Raw genomic sequence first — 23440 nt, forward strand, 5'->3', positions numbered from 1 at the left:
TGTCGAATATCAGCTCATTATCAACCATTGCAATTGTATATTTACCTGGATCAAACAAGTCTAAGAACCTTGGAAAAAAAATCATCACAGACATACAGTTGATTTTTACAACCAAATTACAACCAACAACAGGAGAAGAAAATTCAGTTTGGACAAATTATGGGCAGACCGTTGTTTTTCAACCTGTGGACAGCAAGTTAAAAACTAATGTGGAGATATCTGCCCACAGATGAGTGAACGACTGAAAATTGAAAAAAGTACAAGTTAAAGTAGTAGATTAGAAAATTGAATCACTCTTGTTGTATGAACATATAATTGAAGGCAACTGAGTTCAACAGTCATAATGTCATAATGTGATCTGTCATCTACTGGCAGAGACGTATAACTTAAGCCAAACCAAGTCAGCAGAAATTTGGTGAACTGGTTCTTTTCCCATACAAATATATATTATTTCCCAGACAAATATATATTATTTCCCGTAAAGTGAATGTTTGCTATAGAATCTATGAATTACAACACAGGGTTTTCATAGAGGCTTGAAAAAAAGCAAGAGATGTTTAAATACATTTGTAAAGTGCACCAGAAAAAAATCGCATGCATTAATAAAGTAGGAAACATTTGAGTTTAGGCTAAACGAGTGATTTGTCTTAGACACCATCACAGGTTAGTTTGTTTGTTTTCACCGTGAAAAAAAGCTGTACAGGTTAGATTTAGAACGCATAGAAAAGCCTCCAATCATTTTATTTAATTAATTCATTGTATTCCTTTTGTGTAAAATAACTCATCGTTGTTGCGAAGTTACAGGGTCAACAAACACAACAAACAATGACTACAAAAAAGAAAAGAAAAGGAAAAAAGTACATTAACCGAGTCGGAAAGCTGTTCTACACGTTCTTCTTCTATGTTGAGTCCCCTCTGCACCGGAAGTGAGCCTCTGACGTCACTGTCCACAACAGCGCGAAAACTGTAGTTTCACGTTTGAGCAGCAGAAGTAAAAACATTGTCCAAGGTGAGTCGACTGGACAGCACGTACGTGTTGATGGAGAGGAGTTGTATTTTTGTGTGACTGTACGGCGGCTCGCTCCGTTCAACAGTGAAATGTTGACTGTTGGAACACTTTGTTGTGTAGCTTGTTTGCTAGCGCGTTGGCTCTGGACTCTGGGCACGCGCTGATACCAATTAGCTCTAAACAGTGGAAGTTCATTTCCCAAAAAATAGCAATGTTGACACGCAAAATGTGTTCGGGCAAACCTCTGCATACAGCACTGAATTGTTGTTGAGAAAAAGCTGCAGAGACTAAGCTAATAAACGTCTAACCAATGAAGGGAAATGCATTTTTTTTTTTTTAAATCTTGTATTAGTCATCTGATAACGCAGTCACACGCTGCGATTTGAATGTTTAATTGCATATTTGTAGTTTCCAAACTGCATTTTCAAATAAGCTTTCATTTCATATCTATTTGTGTGATGAGGTAGGATTTGGCTTAATAAATCATATTAAAGTGTGTGCATTAGTTGGCCAGTTTCATTACTTCATTACAATTAAGACATTTGGATGACAGGGGAAGTAAAGGATAAAAAAGTGTCCTCCAGACAGATGAAACCTTGACATTGTAATGGCAGAAATATGGAGGTCGCAGTATAAAATGTTTTTAGTTGACTCATCAATCATAGGCACAACATTTAAACAGCCTTTAAATCAGGCACCAGGAGCCTGATGTCGCTGAGGCAGATCTTGTTGGAGCCTCAGGTTCAAGGTGCCAGCTCAATGAAAGATGCTCTCCTCAAGCTCTGGTGGACTAATAAGTCCTTTGCATTAATTAGGATTGTGATTTTTTCACAGTACAGTATTTTTAGATAGAAAATGGGATGCAGTTATCTCGTTTTATGTATTTGTTACAATAAACGTGACTTTTTGCATATTAGTCACCAAATAACTGCAAACTTGTATCAGCTAAAGACACAATAGATTGCATTGAGAATAGATGCACATCCTGAGGAGATGTGCCATTTTTCTGCTGCCTGTGCATGCTTTCAGAAACCAAATGCAGATCATTTGATAGTGTCGGCTGCCGCGGTAAAAACCTTCCTCACCATGTGCCTGCAGCAGAGTTTCACTTTGCTGTAATAGTATGTTCTTTCACTGATCTCATGGTGAATGTGTGCCGTTTCTTTCGTTTTCATCACATTGACTTCGGACTCAACTTGTGTTCTCCTGCCTTCTTTTTCAGACAGCGAAAATGTCGAAGATAGACAAGATGAGCATCCTGGGGGTGAGGAGCTTTGGCATTGAGGATAAAGACAAACAAGTAATCTCTTTCTTCACTCCTTTAACTGTTCTGGTCGGACCCAACGGAGCAGGGAAAACGGTACAAAGTTACATTTTACAGACCGTTATGAACAAGGAAGTCAACTGAATGGATGTTGGATAAAAATATTCAGTGATATATGCGATTATCATGTCTTCGTTTTTTGTTTGATATGTTTTCAGACCATTATTGAATGTCTTAAATATGCAACATCAGGAGAACTGCCCCCAGGATCTAAAGGAGGAGCTTTTGTTCATGATCCTAAAGTAAGTTTGTTAGATACTAAACTTTTCTCTTGTCTTTCCCCTCGTCCCTCTTTAAATATCACTGCAACAGTGGCAGATTGCAGCTGATTTCAGCATGCTGGACAGATCTGGCCTATACTCTAAATGAGACTTAAAACCCCAAAATAAGTTACTTTAAATGATAACAAAGTTTTGATATATTTTTAGATTTTTCCTCGCCACAGCCTTGCCTTCAGGTCCAGATTGCTGAGGTTATCGATGCACTTTTATCCTTTGTAAAAGTTTCCCTGTGCAATCGCAGGACGCCCATGAGACCGATGTGCGAGCTCAGATTCGACTCTTATTCTCAGACGTCAACGGGGAGAAAGTCACTATCCATCGCTCTATGTCCTGCACTCAGAAGGCAAAGAACAACACCTTCAAAAGCTTAGAGCAGGTCATCACCAGAATGAAGTAAGCCTCTCTCAGGATGTTCAGCTAACTATTTAAAGCATGATTAAACTTTGGGATTGTATGCTCAGATTGTGCGGCACCTGTGCTTTGTTTTATGCAGAGACGGGGAGAGAGTGAGCTTGTCTTCTAAGTGTGGTGAGCTGGACCGGGAGATGATTTCTGCTTTGGGTGTATCGAAGCCTGTGCTGAATCACGTCATTTTCTGTCACCAAGAAGAGTCGAACTGGCCGCTCAGTGAAGGAAAAGCACTCAAAGACAAGTTTGACTCCATCTTTGCTGCAACAAAGTAAATCCAGCACATTTTTTCCAAGTTTGTCTTTTATTTGAAGCCAAAGCTTCACCTCGATTTAAAGCATTCAAACTTGAACCAAACTCAGATAAGGGAGTCCCTCACTGTCTTTCTACCAGATATATCAAAGCTCTGGAGACGATGCGTCAGCTTCGCCTCAAACAAACTCAGACGGTCAAAGAGTGTGTGGTGGAGCTGCGCTACCTGAAGCAGAACAAGGAGAAGGCTCAGCAGATCAGAGAGACTGTGGCAACCAAGGAGGCTCAGCTGATGGCCTCAAAGGACAGCGTCCAGCAGATCGAGAGCCAGATTGATCCACTTGAGGTGGGTTAATGCTGTATTAGTGTGTTTCTAATGGCCCTGTGGCTCATAAGCAAACCATAAAAGTTGAGCCACGTAAAGGTAAATTTGTAAAACCCCCCCCCCCTCGTTACTTTTTCTATTTTCAGAGTCGATTGATGGATATTGACATGAAACTTGGGAAAGTGATGAAGCTGGACAACGACATAAAGGCTTTAGACAGCAGGAAGAAACAAATGGAGGAAGACAACAAAGAGCTGGAGGAAACCATGGAGCAAGTAATGCAGCAGAATATATAGTAAAGGGGTGTGAATAAGTTGAATAAGAAATTAGGTGAGGCACAGTTCCTGAATGAGAGGAAACAGAAGCATCAGCACCTGTCAGGTTGAATCGCAGAGAGTGATTAAGGCTACGCATCAACTGTCTGGAAACCTGACGAGTCGTCCGAAAGATAATTACCGATGTTCGAAAAATGTTGAAAATTAAATTTAGGGACAAAGACGATGCAGCATCTGCTGTTTAGCCTCATTTAGGACCTGCTACAGGATAATGTAGACGTTTTGTTGCCCCAAAAGAAAAAAGCAACAGATTTTACAAAGAAACGCTGAAATTCTGTCATTAAAAAAAGAAGCTCACAGCTGACCTGGACTGATGTGGATGTTTTTTAAATAAGCGTTAGATCTTTCTATCTTGTCAGGTGTGTTAGCCACTGAATGTGTTCCTCTTACTCTGTGTTAACATGCAGGATGTCCCGTATCCAGTCAGTTTTCATATTTTCCACATATATTTACCTTTGGAGACTGTATGTGAGTCATCCCACTGGCCCTGAGAGTCTGCTCAGATTAAGCCAGTGAAACGTGTGTGTGCAGGTGTTCCAGGGGTCAGACAAGGAGCTGCAGGACGGTTACCAGAACCACCAGAAGACTGTGAGGGAGAAGGAGCGGCGGCTGACTGACTGCCAGAAGGAGCTGGAGAGAGCTGGCCGAGAGTGTCAGAGACTAAACCGAGTCAAGGCTGATCTCCTCGTAGAGCAAGGCATGAAAGATTTATTTTTTTGGCAAACTAATATCCTTAAGAGCCCGGGCAGAACGTCAAAATCTAACGCTCTGTTTGCCCCTCAGGTCGCCTGCAGCTGGAAGCTGATCGCCACACTCAGAGCATCAAAAGCCGGGACACTCAGGTGAGATTTCGAGGGGCTATGCTTAGTTTTTGATGACATTCGTTGTTCCCACTGAGGGTCAAACTGAATGTGATGCAGTGGGTGAGAGGAGGAGAACTCACTGGCATCCCCTTCATGTGCAGAAGCTGTATGAAAACACAAATGTTATTCCTTTTACGATAAACAGAAACTCACGTGTCTCTCACAGGTTCGCTCCTTATCGTCCTTTCTGGAGATGGAGGGATACGACCGACCACCATTCTCCTCTCTGCAGCTTGAGAGCTTCCATCAGCATGTCACACAGAGGCTGGAGCAGGAGAAAGAGACACTTAGTCAGGTTATGGTAAGAAAACGCTCCATTCGAAGCTAAAGTGGTGGCAGTTTCTGTTCACAGAAGCACATCAGATGGAGAGCCTTTCTCCTGGAGCTGCGCCCTCCTGCTGGAAAGGCGAAGGAGGCACCGCGTGATGCAGAAATTACAGCGTGGAAATCGCTCGCTTTTATCTGAGAATAGCAGACGAGGCTTCTTATTGCGTAGATATGAATACTGCATGTTTCTGTACATATCCTTTATAGCTGGAAGCCATCGGAAAGCAGCATACAGATGAGCGGAAGGGAGAAACCGAGGCCCCAGTGCTTTGGCATATTTGCTGACGCGTTCAGATAATTTCTCACACCCTGATATTCCTGAGATTTACAACATCTGTAGAATATTTCAGGAGCAATGTTAACCGCTTTCCATCTTAAAAGACCAAAGATCTTTTGTTTTTGACTTATTGATGATTCTTTGATCAAATAGAGCAAAAAGGTGTGAGCTTTGACTTGATTTTGCCTGGTGAGGCTAAGCCTCTTATACCCAGCTGCAGCCCTTCTCTTTTTTTTCTTCTTTATAATGAACTTTAATCCCTTAGTGTGTTTTTTTTAATGATAATGCTGCACAAAAGGCTCCATCCTGGTTATTATTACGTCTGTTTAACTGTAGCTGCACGGCTCCTTGGTGAACTGCTGCAGCCTTGTTGCTGGGGTGGTGACATGATCACAGCTGACTTTTGTTTTTCCCAAATCCTAATGGTGTTGCTAACGTTGTGTGCTTGTTAGTCTGCTGGAGGAGCTGCTAATGTGGAAATATTACCGCCTGCATCCAAATGCCTGTTCTTCTTAGATTTGTGCATCAGTGACACGTGAGCCTGAGTAACATTTATTAGCATTCTCATGCACAGTTAAATGTTCTTACCCAAAGCTTTTAGCTTGAGTTGTGCTAAATGAGTGCAGCTATAGTGCTGCATATCCCAGCCAGAGGCTTCCTGGTTGGAGTTAAATCATTAGCTAACTAAATACTAGTCGGACTGGTTTGGAATTAACCGCAGATGTGTTCTTAAGCATTAAGCATTGCACAATTTGTACAGTGGTTTGTGTTCTTGTTTATTAACTGAAAACCCAAACCCACATTTGGAATTCTTGTCTCATCCTTCCTCCTCCGCTTGCCTAAAATCCAGAGTATCCTGGCCTAATGTTCTGGTCAACGCTCCAGGTTGAGAGCAGTGATAAACATGTCTGGTAGCTTCCAGTCTTCGACTCTTCCTGCTCACTCACATCGTCTATTAGTCTGTTACCATTTCAGTGTCACCATAGCAGAGGGAGAGTCCTGACTGGACCCAGGTCGATGGTAACCTGGGCAGAACTGTCTCTTCCTTACTCTGTTATGATGATGAAAGTCGAGGGTTAAAACTCACCGACACACACACTCACACTCAGTTCTCACTGGAAGATACGCTGGTGTTTAGTTTTAGACACAAAAGTGAAAATGTGCTTTCAGTCTGGAGCCCTGATGGCTCCAACTTTGCATCTCAGAGCATAAACCCGATTAAATCACCAGGAATTTAACACGGTCTCCTTTTTCACTGAAAAGTCCATGCTCAGTGGATTTGTAGATGTTTTCACATCATGCAGTTACCATGGAAGATGAGCAGAGGTGAGCGGGTGAAAGCTCAGGTGTTCATATGATGCTTTCTCTTACTGTTTTGTTCCTTTAGGCTGATATGCAGGAAAAGGAGCAACAGAAGCAGCAGTGCATTGACGAAATGAGGGATAAGAAGATCAGTCTGGAGAGGACAGTGGAGCTGAAGAGAGACCTGCAGGGAAAGAAGCAGCAAGAACTGAGGAACATCAGGGCAGAGCTGCAGAGGCTCGAGGGCTCATCCAGTCGGCTGCAAGAACTGGAAAATGAAGTGGCTAAAGTGGTGAGAACTCACACATGCAGAGGTGTGATGCATTTCTGCACCCCAGACCATTCTGAATGAGCTCCTCATGAACGTTACATGTTAGCTCAGATCTTCCCTGACACACGTTTGTTCAGCCTCGCAGTGCTCGTGACTTTCTTTGCATGTTCATACAGACGTCTCCTCACATTCTCCTCCTTTCTGTGCATTAAATTAGTCACATTTTGTGCAAAGGTTCAGCTACAGGGACGTCATTGTACTGTATTTGATTATTTCTCTAACGCCATGCTGAAGTCCCTTTGATGTGTTCTCAGCACGGTTCTGTGCACGTGTGCTTCCTCCTCAGGAGCGCGAGCTGCAGAGCGCCGTTCAGAGCTCGAACGTGGAGGCGCTGAAGGCCGAGGTCGAAGAGCTCCAGAGAGAAAAGACTGAGCTTGATCGCACGCAGAGACAGCTCGACCAGGAAATGCAGATCCTCAACACGCACACGACTGCCCGCACACAGATGGACATGTTAAAAAAGGACAAGGTAGGAGTTACCCCACAGGAGGGCCCTCTACTCTCTGAAGCTCCGCTGCATTTCTTTTCTTGTGTGATCTTCTCGCTCCTTCAAATTAAACCTGAGAAAGCCTCGTCATCTTCCCTTGTTTTATCATCTCTCTGCTGAACTTCTCCGGTTTCCTCTGCTTATTCCAGGCTGAAAAGGAGGAGCAGGTACGGAAGATCAAGTCTCGGCACAGCGAGGATCTTGTGTCCCTTCTGGGCCACTTTCCCAACAAGAGAGAGCTGGAGGATTGGATCTATTCAAAGTCCAAGGAGATAAATAGCGTCAGGGACAGACTTGCAAAACTCAAGTTCGTGAGATGTATTTACAGTGAAAAACACTTTGGAGTAAAGATGTTGAAAGATACGTCCGTCTCTGGCTGAGACCTCTGATAAGTGTTTGTTCTTGAATCCCAGTAAGGATTTGGCATCAAGTGAGCAGAATAAAAGCCACACTGCTGCTGAGCTGCGTAAGAAGGAGCAGCAGCTGGTCGGTGATGAAGAAAAGTTCTTCAGTGTGTGCGGTAGTCAAGATCTGGAACAGGACCTGGGCAAACTGCAGGAAGATTTGGAAAAGATCTCCAAACAGAGGGGTAAGTGGTCAGAAACTAACATGACGGGGTGCTGATTGTGGGAAGAAAAGAGAGGTCAGGTGACTTTTGGTGAAAACCTTCCAGATAAACGCCCAGTTTCAGTTTCTGTCCAAACACTTTACGCCCCCAGGTGTAGCTAATGGTGATGGACTCTCCTTTTTCTGTTAAAGCCATGTTAGCTGGAGCCACAGCAGTGTACACCCAGTTCATCAGTCAGCTCACAGAGGAGAGGGAGCCCTGCTGCCCCGTGTGCCAGCGCACGTTTCCCTCAGAGTCTGATCTGCAGGAAGTGATCAGCGACATGCAGTCGAAGCTACGCCTGGTGCCGGACAAACTGAAAAACACCGAGCAGGATCTGAAGCGGAAGGAGAGGAAGAAGGATGAGATGATGGCGCTCAGACCTGTGAGGTATGTGTGCTGCATTCTCTCCTGTTGGGGAAACCTAAAGAAAAGAAAAGTGTCACGGCTCCACGCCATGTCGGGCCCCCTTCTCCCGACCCGCCATCCTTCCTCTCTCACCCCGCCATAAAGGCCACTCGTGCAGAAGAAGTGTTTTTCTGACCTCATCTTGGAACTAATTCCAAGACACGCTTTGATTTGTGACCTTAATTTTTTGGAAGCCAATCCCTGTCGACCGAGCAAATTGAAAGTACTGTGTTGCACATGCTTATTACTCCCAGCTCACAGTGAATAGGAGATACATTTTTATACAGTTTATCTTTGTTTTAAATGAGAAAAGCCAAGGCTGGTGTGCTTTTTGAGAAATCTGTAAATGTTATTTCCAGCTCACCTGAAGCGGAGTCCTTTAAATGTATTGGAGCTGTGAGCATTTCTTTTTTAACTGATGATTAAGGAAAAACTGCAGCTCTGACCTGCCATGTGAGGAAGTCACACACTGACTCGTCTCAGTTGTTGGTTAAAGAAATAAATCCTGATGTTTTCGGCTCAGTTATAACATGCGTCAGTTTATGGACCAAAACGGGTAAGAATTAATCGGCTTTATCCATTCGTGCAGGAAGACATGTGGACAAAGGATAAAGCGCTTTAGTTAGCTTTGCCTGCAAAGCGCAGTATTCATATAGTGACTTTGATTGATGAAATGAGTGCACAGCAGTGGAAAGAATAAATTTGTTTGGAATCTGCTGCTCTGCTCAGAGCTTATTTTCACAGCTCTGGAAGTTGTTTCGTAACCTTTTTTGGCAAATAGATTGCGTGTGTTATCACTTTGTGGCCTTCTTATGCAAATCCCTTAACTTTGCGTGTAGCACGATTTTTATTTGACTGTAAACTCAAACATTTCTGAATGCATTTCAAAATTAGTTTGAAGTGATTCTAATAATTCTCTCAGATGGCCTGCCATGAACTGACATATGGACATTTTCTCCACCTCCAGTTTATAGAGATCAGGTTTTATGAAGTCTGCTCCACTAGATGGAGCTAGATTGTCATCTATGATAATAATAATAATAATAATAATAATACATTTTATCTGTAGGCGCCTTACTGGACACTCAAGGTCACCGTATATTGGTTAAAAACAATGCAACACAAGCAATGACAACAAAATTAGGTTGAAATTACACCAGCGGCTGAATGCTCTGCTCCCCGTGGTGGTGGGACAGTCAGGTGGGAAAGTCAGGTGGGTAAGGGAGGAGGATCGGGGAGGGCGTGGCAACATGTAGGAGGTCAGACAGGTAGGGAAGGGGCGAGGCTGTGATGGGTGGAGGGGGTCCTTGTGATGAATTCTGGACGAGCTGGAGTTTATGGAGGGATTTCTGAGTGACACCAGAGTGGAGAGAGCTGCAGGAGTCCAGGCGAGGCTGTGAACAAGAATGGAAGTGGTATGGGGGGGTGAAAATACGCAGACCGGGTGATGTTATTGATAAATGAATGAAAAGACAGGCTACTGTCGAGGATGACACCCAGACTCTTAACCTGTGGGGAGGGGGAGACGGTGGAGATGTCACTTGTAGGTTTTTACCTCTGGATCGCTCTGCTGCCGGCTCACGAGATGAGCACGACCTCGTGGCTGTAGCCTCCAAATACATTGAAGATAGCTCCAACTTTTTTTTATATAAATGGACTGAAGACGACAGCCTTGTCTTGTTGCTGTTTTCTTCTGTGTTTTTTTATGGTGGAAAGACTAACAGACGAAGCAGAGACAAATCTGTTAAAAGACTTAAAGATTTTTCCAGGCAGCGAGTCGTCGATACGTAGGGATGTGCAACCGGCCCGGTCTTCAGACCATTCGATCGTGGCCACTGTCGATTGCAGTTACGTCAGCTAAAAAAAAAAGGAAAAGAAAGCCTGGCGCTGACATGGCCGACAGCAATTTAGTACCAAAAAGGAATGCTAAATCCTGCTAAAATTTGGGCACATTTCAGGTTTTTCCCGGATGTTAACGGTGAGCCCAAAGACCTAACGCAACCTATTTGCACTGTATGCAGAATGTGTTCCTGTGAAGGATGAGCAGACGACTAATTCATTTGGGCACATGAGTTCATCACCCCTCCGAGGCCGCAGAAATACCCCCAACCACGGCTGCGAGATCAGGTGCTGCGGCCGGATTAAGCACAAATGCATCTCGGCAGCCCACAATATCGGCTTATTGTTAAAAGGGAACTCCGGTATTTTTAAACCTGGACCTTATTTCTGGCATGAAATACGTTCATCTGCTCACCGAGAACAGTTTGGTGAAAGTCGGCGTCCTTCGGAAGATATTTAGATAACTGGAGATCCATATAACGGAGTGAACGGGGCTTAGAGGATGCAGCCTCTAAATAAGGCATTATCTGTCTTTATTTCACCAATACTTTAAGAAGAATGAATGAATGAACGTGTGCTATAGCTCTGTTAGCTCATAGCTGCTGTTATGTGGCTACTTGCAGCTATAGGAGAGCTAACGGAGGGATTTCTACACAGGCACTCTACTGGGACCACTTCATCCTGGAGTTCCCCTTTAATATCTTATGGCATTTAATTAATTCAAGATCGCCTTAAAGATTGAAAAACAGATCATGATTCGATCAAAAATCACTCCATCCTTATCGCTACGACGACCTTTTGGTTGGTATATGCCTCTCTGTTTTGATTGGTCGTTACTTGCTGATTCACATCTTCACCAGAACTGCACAGGAAACTAATTTTGAAATTCAAATTTTCCTTCCTGGACCTGTGAAAGTAGTCAGCAAAACCTTAATTATTACGTCGTGTTTCTGACCATTTTCCGTTTTAAGCTGAAACCTTTTCTGTCTGTGTGCAGGGTGAGCAGATATAAGGTGATAAGGATCATAACCACAGGCTGCTCGAGCTTGTCGGGACTTCTTTTGGTCTGCACCACTGACGCAGCAAAGTTGCAGCTGCTCTGCTCTGATTAAATTAATTCAAGATCGCCTTAAAGATCGAAAATCACTCCATCCCTTGTTGTTAGTTTCAGGAAGAAAAAAAAACTTTTTTTTTATTTTGTATTAAACTAGTCCCGACATAACCATGTGGTGTCCAAGAAGAGAGCCTGTTGGACACATGGAACAAGCCCCATTTTCTTCTTTGATGTCTTTCAGACAATCCATTGTGCAGTTTCAAGAAAAGGAGCTGCCTGAGTTGAGAAACCGTCTGCAGACTGTGAACAGAGACATTGAGAGACTCAAGGCTGATGTGGAGGAGCAGGAGACTGTGCTTGCTACCTTCATGTCTGAGGAGGAAACAGCCAAGGCCTGCCTGCAGGACATATCTCTCATGGATAGATACCTGGTACCTACTTCCTGTCTGCATCCTCTGACCACCTGGTCTCCTTGTTCCTGACAGACGCAGCCAGTTTTTTTTAAATTACATCTTTTTAAACGTTATAGCCTCACCCAGGTTTGCTTTATATACAAAATTTGGTCTATTCTCCTAAATCAATGTTTGAAATGGCTGCAGCAGCAACAAAAAATCTTTTTTTACGGAACATTTTACTCAATCTTCATGTCTTTTAATATTTCCAGATGGACCTTAAAGAGGTGGACAAGAAAATACTTCAGCATGCAGCCAAACTCCAGGGAGTAGACCTGACCAGAACCACCCAGCAAGTTAGTCAGGAGAAACAAGAGACTCAGCACAAGCTGGACACCAGTAAGACGTCACCGTTTAAAGAGAAATTCCTTTTATTTTTTTTATTTTACGGTCCGTGTAACCTGAGGTGAGAGAACTTGCTTGTGGTTGCAAATCTGAAACAGCTCAGGTGGGAGTTACATCCTGAAGCTGCGCTGATCTGCCAACACGTGCACGACAACCAGCTCGGCAGTGCAAACAGACCGGCTGATAATCAGGATTATGTCGTTTACCAGCAACACAGCAGCTGCTGGTTTCGTATTCACACGACATATAAGCATCAACTTATCTGATGGCGTGTGAGGAAGAGCCATTAAACTACTAAAGGTTCTGCTGGGTCCCTGGCAGGACATCCATAACTCCACGTGCACGCTAGTGCTGTGAAGAAGTGGTTCTCTTTTCGGTAAAACATTGGAAAGCTGTGATTCTTGTAATTAATCCAAAGAAACCTGATCAAGTGACAGTCGGCGCTAATCAAATATAAATAAAGATGAGGTAACTCGACTCGAGAGCGTGAGTCCTGACAGTCCAGTCCATTCGAAACAGCTGCTGTTGCATCATTTTAAATGAGCTGGCTGCTGATCACGTGCTTTCTGATTAAAATCAGGTAAACGTGGTCACCTCACGCCTATATGCTGCCTTCACAGGCCGGAGCCAGCAAGGGACCGCCTTGTTTCACATTCTTCAGTGCATACACCGAGCCGGCAGTAAATGAGCTTCCTCACGACTGATGCAGCAAATAGCCGGTGAAGTTTGAAAGCCAGCATATGACCGTGGCTTTGACTTAGCGGTCGATCCGCTCTGATAACATCACACGCTGGCAGCTGAAATAAATCAAATAAATGTGTTCCTTCGCTTCCTCTCTGCTCCTGTCAGTGTTGTGCAACACATTTTCTCTCTCTGCAGTAACAATGCTGTTGAGATGGACGGGGCTACGGAAAGTCCTCCCCAGGAGACCCTGCTTCCTTGCTGGAAACGGCTCCTGGGGTTGCAGTGCAGCTCGGTGCTTTAAAGCCTGGCTCGTGCCATGAAGCCAAACCTTTACTAACTCTGCTGAGGATGGGGATAATAAGTCCAACCAGAACTCTGTCAGAAGGCAATAAATAAGGAAGTAATAGAGCCAGCATTTTGGTTGTCTTTTGTGTCTTCCCAGCTTCCAGTAAGATGGAGCTCAATCGTAAGCTGATCCAGGACCAGCAGGATCAGATTCAGATGCTGAAAAGTGCTGTGAATGAGACGAGGGCAGAGAAGCTCCAGCTGAGCAGCGACATGCAGAAGCAGCAGCAGCTGGAGGATCAGTGTGTGGAGTTCACCACAGAGATACAGGCCCTAACCAGGGACATCAGGGTACATTTTTATGATAAACCACGTACTTTTGTCCATGTTTAAAGCAACATTAGGGCTATTTATGTTTTTTAAGTATAGTTCTTTCAATACAAAAAGCTTCACATAATAAATCTGGGTCCTTTTTTGTTAACTTAGGTTAACTTTTACCGTACTTAGGTAAGGTAAAAATGAGTCAAAATAAGGTTTTCTGTGCTGCATTCCACCTTTTGCATCTCCTTTGTGGTCATCCAGGAGTCGAAGGAACATCTGGCTCCTCTGTCTGCCGCTCTGGAGAAGCTGCAGCAGGAGAAACAAGACGTGGCAGAACGCAAGAGGCAAAGACAGGAAGAAGGGCAGGAGAAGGTCGGTGCATTATCACACTCGTTTGGCTGGTGCACGGCTGGGTTAATGCAGAGAATAAGTTCCTTTCTTCACTGAAACTACCCGGGACAAACCACTGTTTGTCTTTACGGTCGCTTTTTAGGCTTCTGATGGCATCTTTGTGGCCATAGCAACAAATTCACGTGTGTTGTCACGACAACAAGCCAAGACACGGCCAGATTCTGTGGTGTCACTTTAAGAGAAAAACTATTTGCACTGTATAAACTGAGTTCCTGATGATACCTGAAGTAAAAGCATGTGTTGTTCTTCTAATTCTTTTACTTTTTCCACTGAGAAATATTTTTTCAATTAAGCCGCTGTTGCCACTCTGATGCTGACAGATCAATGCCATTAAAGAGAGAGTGAAGGCTGTCGCCACACTGGAACGGGACATTACCAGATACATACAGGAAGGAAAGGAAGAATACAAAGAGGTAATGTGTGGACAGAGTCATGGTGGTAAAAGAACCTTTTCATTCATCTTTCTTTTGAAAGTTTCCGTCTGTGTATGTTTCACACGCTTCATAAACTTTTGGATGCGTTCACTTTGGAGTGCATTGAACAACTTTTCTCGTTGCTTCAGCAAAAAGAGTCCGAGCTGCAAGAGACCAACACTCAGCTCCATGAAGCGGAGAAGCAGAAAGAGAAGATTAATAAGGAAATGGGAAACATCCGCCAGGACATAGACACTCAAAAGGTACTGCTCCTGAGTCGAGGTATTTTACAGCCAGCATTCAGGGTCCTTTGGACCCTCTGACTTTTTTTATTCTAAGTTTCGTGTCGACAGACTTCACATAGAGAGAAACCGTAGAGATAATGCACCATTTGATATGGGATGGGAATAGATGAGATTTTGCTGATACCAAAGCTGTCTTTAATGCTTCTTATCATTCCGGTTCTTTATCAATTCTCGATTTTCTGCAAGGAAACGAGTGCATCACAAGTTTTCAGTGTGAATGTAACTGCTTGCTGTTTGAAATCCCAAACAGAATAACATTCGGGTTTCTTTGTCAGCTCCACACAGATTATTTGAATAAAATACAAAACAAGTTCCTGACTAACCTGAAATGGGGGGGGGGGGGGGGGCCTTTCGCAACCAATTTGTGACAAAAGGGTGACGCTCATTTACCCTTTTGATCACTGTCTCTGCGGCAGGAAGCTGTTAGCGGCCAGAGAGCTAATATTAGCCGTATAAGCAGGGTCTCGGTTAACTAAAAAGGAGGAAATTAGATAATAATGTGGGGGTGCTGACTATAAGATAGCGTTGTGATGCACGATATTTACCGTTGCAGCTGATCTGTTTCTCTCCTACAACACATCAGCACAGCCAAATTCCCCAATAAACCTGCTCTCTGTCTGAAATCATTACTAACCGGCCCACTGTTACTACAGAGGTGTTCGATGCTGATGCCGTGGAAACCGTGGAAACTCTTCTCAATTCCCATCCCCAGATGTGACACGCTGCTGAAGCAGAGACAGCCAAATGGCATCATCAGCCAAACCTTTTTTTCTCCCTCAAATGTGTAGATTTATTCGTGTCCGCTGGGCTCGGTTGGAACCTTCATGAAAAGCTGAGATATTTTGAATATTTCTCAGGTCCAAGAGCGCTGGTTGCAGGACAATCTGACCCTGAGGAAGCGTGTGGAGGAGTTGAAGGAGGTTGTGGCTAAACGTGAAGCTCTGATGAAAGACATGGGCAACATGCAAGTCCTGCAGCTACGCCAGTAAGAGCTTTGCAGCGTTAAGGTGTCCCAATGAGTCCGATAGTGGTAAAGGTGAAGGGAGCGGCTCGTTAGCCTTTAAAGATGGCATACGTCTCTTTAACCGCCTCATCATAATACTTTTAATGCCTAAAGCGTAACCACGGTCGAGCTTTGAGTTAATTAGCTGTAAAAACAACATTTTAATCTTTATTTAATCTTTATTGTGCTTTTTCCAGAGAACGTCGTGAAGCAGAACGGAGGTTGGAGGATCTGAAAAAGAACCGCAGCATTGCGCTGGGGCGCCAGAAAGGCTTTGAGGAAGAAATACTGCATTACAGGTGACGAATGCACTGATGTTAACACAGTAAAGAAGAACTTTATCGTCTGAAATGTTAATCATCAAACCAATCCTGGCTGATCTGTGGTTTTAACTTAATCTGTCAGCTGTTTGCACATAGATGGAGACGCACTCTCTCTTTTTCCTGCAATAAAACACACATTCAAAGAATCTTTATTGTCATTTCGACACGTTAAAAACATGGGCTGAAACTAAAGTAGTTTCTCTGGTTCCGATGCAAAAACAAGAATAAAAAAAAGAAACGGCTAACTACGGATATATACGATAAGCAAGATAAATAAAAGTGGAAATTAACCATTGACCATCCAGCTGGTGTGCAGTTTGGGTTAAAGTGAGACTACAGGGGTCCTCCAGAGTTTATCAGTCTCACAGCAAATTAAAGGCTTCAGTCAGCTGTTTGCACATAGATGGAGACGCACTCTCTCTTTTTCCTGCAATAAAACACACATTCAAAGATTCTTTATTGTCATTTCGACACGTTAAAAACATGGGCTGAGGAACAGGTGTTAAAAACAGCTTCCAGAGAAGCTGTTCCTCAGCCTGGTGGTCTGGCTCTTAATGCTCCGCAGCCTCCTGCCTGTGGTGGGGGGGGCAAACAGTGTGTGTGGGGTCCCTCATGATGCGGGAGGCCTGCTTCCTGGTGGTGGGTAGGCTGCGTTCCACAGTGCAGCTCTCACCACTCTGCATCCAGGTGATGCCTCATTGTGTGACAGACGGTAACAAACTTTGGACAATCCCCCACTTTTGACTACCTCTGTGCAGGAAAAGCCTTGAGCTGCACTCCAATCTGTGGTGCCCCCTTAGTGCGACAGCGACCCCCGGTCTGGCACCACTGCTCTGGGCTTTGGGCCAGTTTGAACAGTTTCTGCCATATTTACCGTGACGGAGCAGTCGGTGGATTGAGTGAGAAGATGTTTGCTATTTTCAGCTCGTTTAGCTGCAGCTGGCGAAAGGGAGAAATGTGAATTTGCTTATTTATCTTTCTTCATTGAAGCTGGGTTTGTAACTGTCATCGCTCACAGGAAAGAGCTGCGAGAGGAGCAGTATGACAAAGCTGAAGAGCGCTACAAAAACAAGATGGTCGTCATGAGGACAACAGAGTTGGTCATTAAAGACCTGGATCTCTACTACAAAGCTCTCGATCAGTAAGTTTTAAACTAACTTAGTTCAAAAGTATTTCTCCATGCACTCACAGTTCCATACTTCCACAGTTTTTTTTGTTTTTGTCATAACTTGCTGTTAATACTTAACATTTTCGTTCATGAGGCTGATGACGTGGGTTCTTGTCGGGTTTGGCCAGTTCTAAATCCTGCGTTTAAAAGTTGAAGATACTTGAAAGCGCTCTCCCCTCTGTGTGAGCTTGTGCTGCACGGTGGAGTTTGAGGGCAGGTCTGCCATCTTCTGCTGCTTATCTGGGTCTGGTCTCAGAGATCTGAGCATCCTAAACACGACTCTCCCAGGTCCTCTGCTGTAAGTCCAGGGTCTGCCCCGCTCCAAACCCAGAGTGGGCGAGCCCCCATTTTCAGGCATCGCATAAAATACCAAAACATATACATTTAGATTACAAATGTCTGGTTATTTAGACGTGTTTCCCACGAGTATTAGAGGGCGGGGTCGTGTGGAACAAAGATCTCAGGCATTTACTGAATGTGAGGACAGGATAAAGACTGAGTGACGCGAACCGAAACTCTTCAGGTTTGCAAACACAGAACAGATGCCTTAAAAGCCCCCATCGTATTAAGTTCAAAGGAATGGAAGTAGGTTCCACATGTGGAGATAAGACGTCAGGATGTCACCTTCAGGTAGAGCGAGCTCATTGGCTGCAGCTTGGTAAGAAGCTTGATCGTCTGTGGAAGACATCCGTTTTGAGCTTTTCTGTAATAAAATGCTTGCATTCTCTTTTCCTGGAATGAAGCAGACGTTTGTTGTCGTCATCATGGGGCATTTTGAGGTTAACCCCGCACGGTTTTTACACCAGAATGTCAGCGGCGGATGCATGTGGCGAGTGAAAAGTGTCGAGTGAAAGTGCAACTACGCTTGAATAAATATGATGCGTTTCCCATTTACTTTGCCTGGCAGAAGTATTCACTCTGTTGGTGATTATTCATGATCCGTTTGCATCGCTCCATCCAAGTCAAAGTTGTGTTGTCGACTTGCATAAAAGAGTCCTAACTTGATTCAGGGAAATGTTGGATAAAAATGTAAGAAAGGGATGCTGTTACCTGGTTTAAGGGTTCACATTTAGGTGGCTTGGACTGGTCTGTTGCTCTGTGGTGGATTCCCAGTCCAGCAGTTGTACACCAGTGGAACCCATCCAGCCCAAAGCAGCTGGAGCTCTTTTGCCCGAACAAATGAGCAAAAATCCCTGTGGCTGCATCTCCAAAACATCTGCAAAAAAGAGGATGTTAAAAAGAGAAAAGGTTGTGTTCCTCGTATCCTTGAAATCTCTCCAAAGTACATTAATTGTAGGTTTTAGGGCAAGAAAACAGGACTAAACAGGCCAGAAGGGGGGTGAACGCTGTTGTAAGGGTGACCCTGGAGCAAGTTTGCCTCGTCATGAGTTAACTTCACAGCTTGCAGAGCAGTGAACAGATTTGTGGTTGTGGTATTCTGCGTTTCAACAGTCACTGAATTTCCTTCTGTGTAGGTGGACAGCGTCTCAGAAAAATCTGAATAAGCCTCTAATCCTAATTCATCATCAAAGAATTAGAAAGTGTGATGCTGCAGACCAGCAGCTGAAGCTTTTCTTCACATCCACTGCTCTGCTCGGTGTGATTTTACAGCTGATTAGCCAAATGCACACTAATCTCTCATTGTTCTGACAGTCCATCTGGTTTTTTTGCACATTTTCACACACTGAAATGTCACATAGTTGCCCGTTTTCAGCTGCTCTCATTCTCATTGCCTTCATTTCCCCGGGCTCCGGTTAATCCTCGGTTTCTACTCATGCCAGCAAGCGTTTTTTATTCTCTGAAACGTGGTGTTTCTGTCGAAAAGAGTCACAAACTTAGGAAAAACTCTGTCTTTGAGGAAGTGGGTGTCCACCGTTTCAGATAAGCATCTGAGAAGAGAGCAGAAGCATCATTTACCAATATATGTGGGTCGGGTACGGCGGCGTTATCAGATTAAAAGCCTTCGACAGTAATTTACATGTGTCACAGTTTCTGTCTGCATACACAGAAAAGGCTTCCGTGCTCAGCTGTGAAAGGATGCAGTCATTATAGCTGGATGAAGGTGTTCTGTGTGATGCTCTCTGTATCCAGATGAAGCCTGTTTATTTACTACAGCAGAACCAGGCTCAGGGAGGGTTCAGCTCGGTGTTCTTCACGCAGTGATGACACGTCTGGGGAAGTGAAAGCATCACAAAGAGGTTATTGGGTCAAAGAGAGCCTGCGTTGCTATGTTTACCAGGACTTCTGAGCTCTTTGATGTGTTTACAAAAGGAAGTTGATGTTTTATGGACTTTCATCGGTGATCGGCAGGTCCAACACGATTGTTCTAAAAACCTGGGAAGAGTTCTTCCTGCCAGCTTCAGGACCTTCTGTGTTCCTCCACCAGAGTTCGCCACAGAGACACCGAGAACCCTGGAGTGAATAAGTGCCCTGAGACGGGATTCGCTTAACTCAGACGGGCCGAAGCTCCATAACTTAGACGGTTCTGCTCAGAGCACCAGCTGTGAGTGTCACCTCCCCCTGGCCTGCTCTGTAAAAGTGTTTTAGTGCCATTCAAAGATGAATTTCAGTTCAAACAACCGCTTTTTACTGACTCAGATGAAACCTGTCGTTTTTTTTTACCCTCGCAGCGCCGGAAGTCTGTAGTCATTCCTAACATCAGTTGACTAAGCAGTTGCGTAAATAAGACTCAGTAGGCCAGATGCAGGGATAAGAGCTTTTCATCTCCTCTTCGTGGTGCACAGTCGTCTCCTCATGGCCTTTGAAGGAGGTGTGTTGTTGTTATCACTCTTATCACTGAGCTTTTCTTTAGCTTGCTAGATTGTAGACCAAATTGTTCTTGGTATGCAGGAAGGCGGCAGCGGCTTATGCAACACGTATCTGGTCTTGTATCGATATTAAAGTGGAGTTTTATGGTGGAAGCAAAGTGTCGGGTTTTCACTTTGCAACCAAATGATCAGAAAGTAGAAATAGCTGCAACCACATGTGCAGCGTCAGGCAGCGTTTGACCTACATAAAAGCTCTTGTGTATTTTGTCAGCTTGAGATTGCTTACCTGGCTGCGTGCGCGGTGGCGTGCACGCTCGGTGGCGTCCTCATTTGAACAGGTTTGATGCACCGTGCTGTGGCTGTGTGTGATGCTCAGAAACTTCCTGCCTTCCATAGTCAAATGTAATGTTTTATGAGACTCGTCTGTTGTTCCCTTTCAATTAAATTCAATGTACAACCCGCCCTCGTCTTCCTTTTCTTTTCCACAGAACCATCATGAAGTTCCACAGCATGAAGATGGATGAGATCAATAAGATCATCAGAGACCTGTGGCGCAGCACCTACAGGGGTCAAGGTGCATCCCACCTTTAAGAAACGAACACATTAGTTCTTTTCAGCTTTTGTGAGCACAGAGTTCTGCTTCCCTTTGCTGGATCTTTTCCTCTGGTCTCTGTTGCAGATATCGAGTACGTGGAAATCAGGTCTGATATGGATGAAAACGCATCGGCGGGACTGAAGCGGCGTATTTACAACTACAGAGTGGTTATGGTGAAAGGAGACGCAGCTTTGGACATGAGAGGCCGCTGCAGCGCCGGTCAGAAGGTGCAGCGTTGACCATTCAATTCAATTCAGCTTTATTTATAAAGCGCCAGATTACAACAAATATCATCTCAAGGCCTTAAGTAATAAAGTCCAATTCAAGCCAATTGGAATTCAATTCATTGTAATCATAATCCAATTAATTCATATAGAGCCAATTCAAAAATAATATCCGAGCTAAGGAAACCAACAGATTGGACCGAAACTTGTCTTCAGTCCAATCTCCCGTCCTGAGCCTGAGGGACTGTGGAAAGGAACGACTCCCTTTAACAGGAAGAAACCTCTGGCAGAACCAGAACCAGGAAGAAACCTCTGGCAGAACCAGAACCAGGAAGAAACCTCTGGCAGAACCAGGAAGAAACCTCTGGCAGAACCAGAACCAGGAAGAAACCTCTGGCAGAACCAGAACCAGGAAGAAACCTCTGGCAGAACCAGGAAGAAACCTCTGGCAGAACCAGAACCAGGAAGAAACCTCTGGCAGAACCAGACTCAGGAAGAAACCTCTGGCAGAACCAGAACCAGGAAGAAACCTCTGGCAGAACCAGGAAGAAACCTCTGACAGAACCAGACTCAGGAAGAAACCTCTGGCAGAACCAGAACCAGGAAGAAACCTCTGGCAGCACCAGAACCAGGAAGAAACCTCTGGCAGAACCAGAACCAGGAAGAAACCTCTGGCAGAACCAGGAAGAAACCTCTGACAGAACCAGACTCAGGAAGAAACCTCTGACAGAACCAGACTCAGGAAGAAACCTCTGGCAGAACCAGAACCAGGAAGAAACCTCTGGCAGAACCAGACTCAGGAAGAAACCTCTGGCAGAACCAGAACCAGGAAGAAACCTCTGGCAGAACCAGACTCAGGAAGAAACCTCTGGCAGAACCAGAACCAGGAAGGGTGGCCATCGGCCTCGACCAGCTGGGATTTGAGAAGACAGAAAAGAGGGAAAAGAGGGGGGAAAAACACCATAACACCATTCAAAGGATACCTGCTGGAACAGGGAAACACAAGTTAATAACCACAATAATGTCACAGGGACATAAAATCATCTGAGAAATTAAACAGGAGGAAAAAGGTGTGACAGATGAGCTCCCCCAGCAGTCTGGGCCTATAGCAGCAGAACTATGGGATGTTTCAGGCTCACCTGAGCCGTCCCTAACTATAAGCTTTATCAGGAAGGAAAGTTTGAGCCTGATCTTAAAACGTTCCTTTTCACCGGTTTGCACCTGGTTTTCCTCATCATTTGTGGTGTTTGCAGGTGTTGGCGTCCCTGATCATCCGTCTGGCTCTGGCTGAGACCTTCTGTCTGAACTGTGGGATCCTGGCCCTGGATGAGCCCACCACCAACCTGGACAGAGAGAACATCGAGTCGCTGGCACACGCCCTGGTGGAGTCAGTACCCCCCCTTTCAGTTTCACCTGGTGCTGAAACCTGATCATTCAGCCTGACCCTTCGGTGGAAGCCTCCCTGAAGAGAACCATTGAAAATACAGTTTAACTTCTCCGCTTTTACGGACTTCTTTGCTCTTCTCTACAGAATTATCAAGAGTCGCTCTCGTCAGCGCAACTTCCAGCTGCTCGTCATCACTCACGATGAAGACTTCGTGGAGCTGCTGGGGCGCTCCAGCTACATCGAGCACTTCTACCGGATCCGCAAGAATCAGGACCAGAACTCTGAGATCACAAAGTGCAGCATCTCTTCCCTGTCGTCGTACCTCCACTGAACGTCACAGGAAAGCTTCAGCTCAGGCTCAGTTTAGCTTTCAGACAGCTGGAGAAGTCCAGCTTCAGCTCAGTTCCACATTTGGACCATATTCAGCGTGCCTCACACTGAAATATGGAACTTTTCTCTGCAATGCAACTGTTGCAGCTCTGTTCTGGGTGAAAGAAACTTTTGACGCATGCTCCTTTTCTTTCTTTCATTTTCATTCGTTAATATCCTACTTTTACTGAGAAACTGGGTTAAAGTCGCTCCAAAGCGTGTTTGTTGAAGACATTTGGACAATCATCACAAGTGGAAACTCAGTTCTGAGCACCTTTTATCGTCTTTTGATTTCTTAAATTCCTCCACATCTGTGCTAGTGTTTGTAGTGTTTTCCGAAGGCAGCAGAGACCTCTCTGACACGTCCTGCCGTTTGACTCCACGCCTGCTTGTTGAATAATGTTCTGGAATTAAATCAATTCTGAGGCACTAAGTTGTTGTTTTTTTCTTTCTTTCTTTCTTTCTTAAAGCCAACTAACCAACCCGGTTTCGGAGAAAACAGCTTTTTTTTTTGTGAAGTTGCTCATCAACCACAGTTTAATCTTATCTCTCTCACACACACACACACACACACTGCATTTGGGGTTTTTTGTGATGGGACGACACGGTGGAGGCGTGGGCAAAGCAAGTATAAATTTGTTCTCTGTCAGACCTTCAAAGCAAACTGAAAGCTGACAACTGAGCATTCAAGAGCTTCAAAGGTACTCGAGAAAGCATCTTCCAGAGGTCGACGAGCAACAAGTATGAAGGTGTTAACGCTTCTGCTGGTGTCTGTGTTGGTCAGCCGAGACGCTGCCAATCCGGTCCAACATAAACCCCTCAACTTTCTAATTGACCTGGCTTCCAATTTGATCAGAAATGCCACGAAGGTGAGAGCTCTTCTGCCATTATCTTGCTGTTCTTGCAGCTGTTTTTGCAGCTGTTTTTGCACTGGTGTTGAAATGGAGGTAATAACTTG

The 23440-nt window shown here is 44.5% G+C and overlaps 1 protein-coding gene across 1 annotated transcript; it reads left to right on the forward strand.

Moving 5' to 3' along the window:
• The first annotated feature begins 920 nt into the window (after positions 1-920).
• rad50 (RAD50 homolog, double strand break repair protein) lies at positions 921-22445 on the forward strand. The gene is made up of 28 exons (XM_072374650.1): positions 921-1009; positions 2232-2369; positions 2492-2575; positions 2856-3007; positions 3108-3293; positions 3416-3620; positions 3746-3874; positions 4466-4631; positions 4718-4776; positions 4964-5098; positions 6789-6995; positions 7321-7503; positions 7671-7828; positions 7935-8110; positions 8281-8518; positions 11671-11860; positions 12094-12220; positions 13353-13546; positions 13778-13888; positions 14248-14340; positions 14490-14603; positions 15503-15630; positions 15846-15947; positions 16990-17112; positions 20396-20481; positions 20587-20729; positions 21980-22113; positions 22258-22445. Exons 2-28 carry the CDS (start codon positions 2241-2243, stop codon positions 22442-22444), a joined length of 3939 nt encoding a protein of 1312 aa, XP_072230751.1. The 5' UTR covers positions 921-1009; positions 2232-2240; the 3' UTR covers position 22445.
• Positions 22446-23440: the final 995 nt, after the last annotated feature.

The sequence above is a fragment of the Leuresthes tenuis genome, unplaced genomic scaffold, assembly GCF_036924035.1.
Source record: "Leuresthes tenuis unplaced genomic scaffold, fLeuTen1.0.hap1 SCAF_21, whole genome shotgun sequence".
NCBI classification, from domain to species: domain Eukaryota; kingdom Metazoa; phylum Chordata; class Actinopteri; order Atheriniformes; family Atherinopsidae; genus Leuresthes; species Leuresthes tenuis.